Genomic DNA, 2683 nt, shown 5'->3' with positions numbered 1-2683 from the left:
GTGGGGCAGCCCCCGCCTTCTCATCAGCCTCCCCCGGGGTTGGGGGCTTCGGGGATGCCAACTGACCCTCCCCCCAATTTGGGGGCCTTCCCTCAGCGGCTGCTCCGCATGGACCTGCCGGTGGCTGATGACAACACTGTGCACTTCAACTCCACCCTCATGGCCCTGATCAGGACAGCCCTGGACATCAAGATCGCCAAAGGCAGGGGGGGGACGTGGGGACAGGATGGGGGGAGATAGGGAGGGATATGGGGACGTGGGGACCCTAGGAGACATGGAGCGACACAGGGACATGGAGGGATATAGGGACATGGGGGACATGGGGGAGAGGGGCACACCCTGGGGACATGGGGACAGGGGTCCCTTGGGTGACAAAGGTCCCTGGGGGTGGAGGGACAGAGAACAGGGAGCCCAGGGATGGATACCCCTGAGAACGGGTGACACGGGACATCAGTGTCCCTGCCAGGGGCCAGAGGGGTCCCCACAAGGCTGGGGAGGGCAAGGGGTCCCTGAGGTGTCCCCAAGGGTCCCCAGGGTCACCCGTGTCCCCACAGGCGGGGCCGACAAGCAGCAGATGGACGCGGAGCTGCGCAAGGAGATGATCGCCATCTGGCCCAACTTATCTCCCAAAAACCTGGACCTGCTTGTCACCCCCCACAAGTGTAAGGGGCTGCCCTGCCCCTGTGCCCACTCTGTCGCCACGGTGTCCCTGTCCCCCCTGACCCCCCGGTGTCCCTGCAGCCACCGACCTGACAGTGGGGAAGATCTACGCGGCCATGATGATCATGGAGTACTATCGGCAGAGCAAGGCCAAGAAGCTGCAGGCCATGCGTGAGGAGCAGGTGCGGCCTGGTGTTCCCTCCCTGTCACCCTGCAGTGTCCCCCATCCCCTCCTATGTGCCCCTGTTCCAGCTTCTGTCCCCTTCGGTGTCCCCATCCCATCCCTGGCCATCCCATCCCTGTCCCCTCCCTGTGTCCCCTAGTCCCGGTGTTCCCATCCCACCCTCTGTGTCCCCACAGAACCGAACCCCACTGATGTTCCAGCGGATGGAGCCACCATCCCCCTCCCAGGAGGGGCCCCCAGGGCCGGATGCGGTGCCCTCGGCGGAGCCGTAAGTGCCACCGTGTCCCCTCTGCCGCCCCTGTGCTCCCCCTGTGCCCCACAGGGGGTCCCAGCGCCCGTGTCCCCCCAGGGCTCCGCGGGACATGAAGGAGAGCCAGTCATGGGTGACCCAACGTGCCCAGGAGATGTTCCAGAGAACGGGCACCTGGAGCCCTGAGCGGGGCCACCCCGACGACGTCCCCAACAGCCGCCCCAACTCCCAGGTGAGTGGCTGGGGGGCACCACGGGGGGCACGCTGGGGACTGGGGGCTTCTCTCCCTGCCTCCCCCGGCGGTCCCCTGAGCCCCACCTCCCCCACCATGTCCCCCAGGGTCCCTTGAATCCCGTGTCCCCCATTTCCATGTCCCGGGAGTCCCCTGAACCCCATCCCCCCCTCCCATGTCCCCAGGGGTCTGTCCCTGGTGCCCATGCCCCCCTGGTGCTCTGGGGCGGGGGCTCTCCCGGGGTCCCTGATGCCCGTGCCCCCTCCCTGGCCCCGGGGGGGGCGGTTCCTCAATGTCCCCTCCCCCGCAGCTGGTGGAGATGCGGGAGATGCCCAAGGACGGCCCCTCGGACAGCGACCACCTGCCCATGGAGGGGCATGGCCGTGCTGCCTCCATGCCCCGCCTGCCCGCCGACCCTCAGGTGAGGGGACCCCCCCTGAGGCCACCCCCCTGTGTCCCCCAGGACAACCCCACAGCTCTAATGGGTTGGGGGGTAGGGCAGGACTCCTGAGGGGACACTGGTGGCACCTGGGGGTGTCCTGTGTCCCCCCCCAAATGGCTGCAGTGCTGGGCTGAGAGGCTTCCAGGGGTGTTTCCCCCTCAGTGGCTGCTGTGCTGGGCTGGGGGGGGCTTCAGGGGCTTCGGCGGGGGGGCATGAGCATGGCGAGAGGGGACTTGTGTGGAGGGGGTGGCCCTGTAGCTACTGGTCCCCACACTCAGTGGGGACACTCAGCTCCAGGGCAGAGTCAAGGCTATTCTGGTCCCCCCTGGTCCCCCGAATTGAGGATCTGTGGGCCTCCCATCCTTGGGGGTGTCTGTGCCCCCATTTGTGCACCCTGGCATGTCCAAGTTGGGGACAGGGATGGGGACAGGGACGCTCTGGCTGCTCTGCTCATTGCTGCTGCTCGCCCGACTGGTGCTTGGCTCTCCCACCCTCCCCCTGCCCCCCCCAGAACCCCTGGCCCCCCTGCCTGGGTTCATGGTGGTCTCTGTCTCTCCCCGGCTCCGCGGGCACCACCTGGGCCGGCTCTGGCAGCGGAGGAAGGTCCGACCCCGAGGGAATAACCTCAGTGTAGGTACCACGGGGCCCCCTGAGCCCCCCCGCCAGAGCCACCCACCCCTCTGACCCTCACTGCCACCCCTTGACCATCCCGGACCCCACAGCCCTCCCCTGAGGCCCCTGGACCTCACAGCCACTCCCTGACTGCCCTGACCTGCCAGACCCACCTCCTGACCTCCCTGGACACCCCCCTACTGAGCCCTTTCAGAGTTCCCCCTCTTGACCCCCCCACTACCCCGACTGTTCCCATCTCTGTTCCCATCTCTGTTCCCATTTCTGTTCCTCACTCCCTGTCCT

The 2683-nt window shown here is 67.3% G+C and overlaps 1 protein-coding gene across 1 annotated transcript; it reads left to right on the top strand.

Annotated features, from left to right (window-relative positions):
* Window positions 1-54: 54 nt before the first annotated feature.
* LOC114073651 (voltage-dependent P/Q-type calcium channel subunit alpha-1A-like) lies at window positions 55-2452 on the top strand. Its single transcript, XM_027911376.1, has 7 exons — window positions 55-202; window positions 555-662; window positions 742-842; window positions 1021-1112; window positions 1194-1326; window positions 1637-1747; window positions 2363-2452. Exons 1-7 carry the CDS (start codon window positions 55-57, stop codon window positions 2450-2452), a joined length of 783 nt encoding a protein of 260 aa, XP_027767177.1.
* Window positions 2453-2683: the final 231 nt, after the last annotated feature.

The sequence above is a fragment of the Empidonax traillii genome, unplaced genomic scaffold (assembly GCF_003031625.1).
Source record: "Empidonax traillii isolate 1590-97213 ecotype Southwest subspecies unplaced genomic scaffold, ASM303162v1 scaffold8161:size10189, whole genome shotgun sequence".
Classification (NCBI taxonomy): domain Eukaryota; kingdom Metazoa; phylum Chordata; class Aves; order Passeriformes; family Tyrannidae; genus Empidonax; species Empidonax traillii.
This window is presented reverse-complemented; position numbering and strand designations above follow the sequence as displayed.

Coding starts and splice junctions, on each gene's coding strand:
- LOC114073651 (XM_027911376.1), top strand. CDS start 55: ATGCCAACTGACCCTCCCCCCAATTTGGGGGCCTTCCCTCAGCGGCTG. Junction 1,327..1,636: donor ACAGCCGCCCCAACTCCCAG/GTGAGTGGCTGG, acceptor CCTCCCCCGCAG/CTGGTGGAGATGCGGGAGAT. Junction 1,748..2,362: donor GCCTGCCCGCCGACCCTCAG/GTGAGGGGACCC, acceptor CGGCTCTGGCAG/CGGAGGAAGGTCCGACCCCG.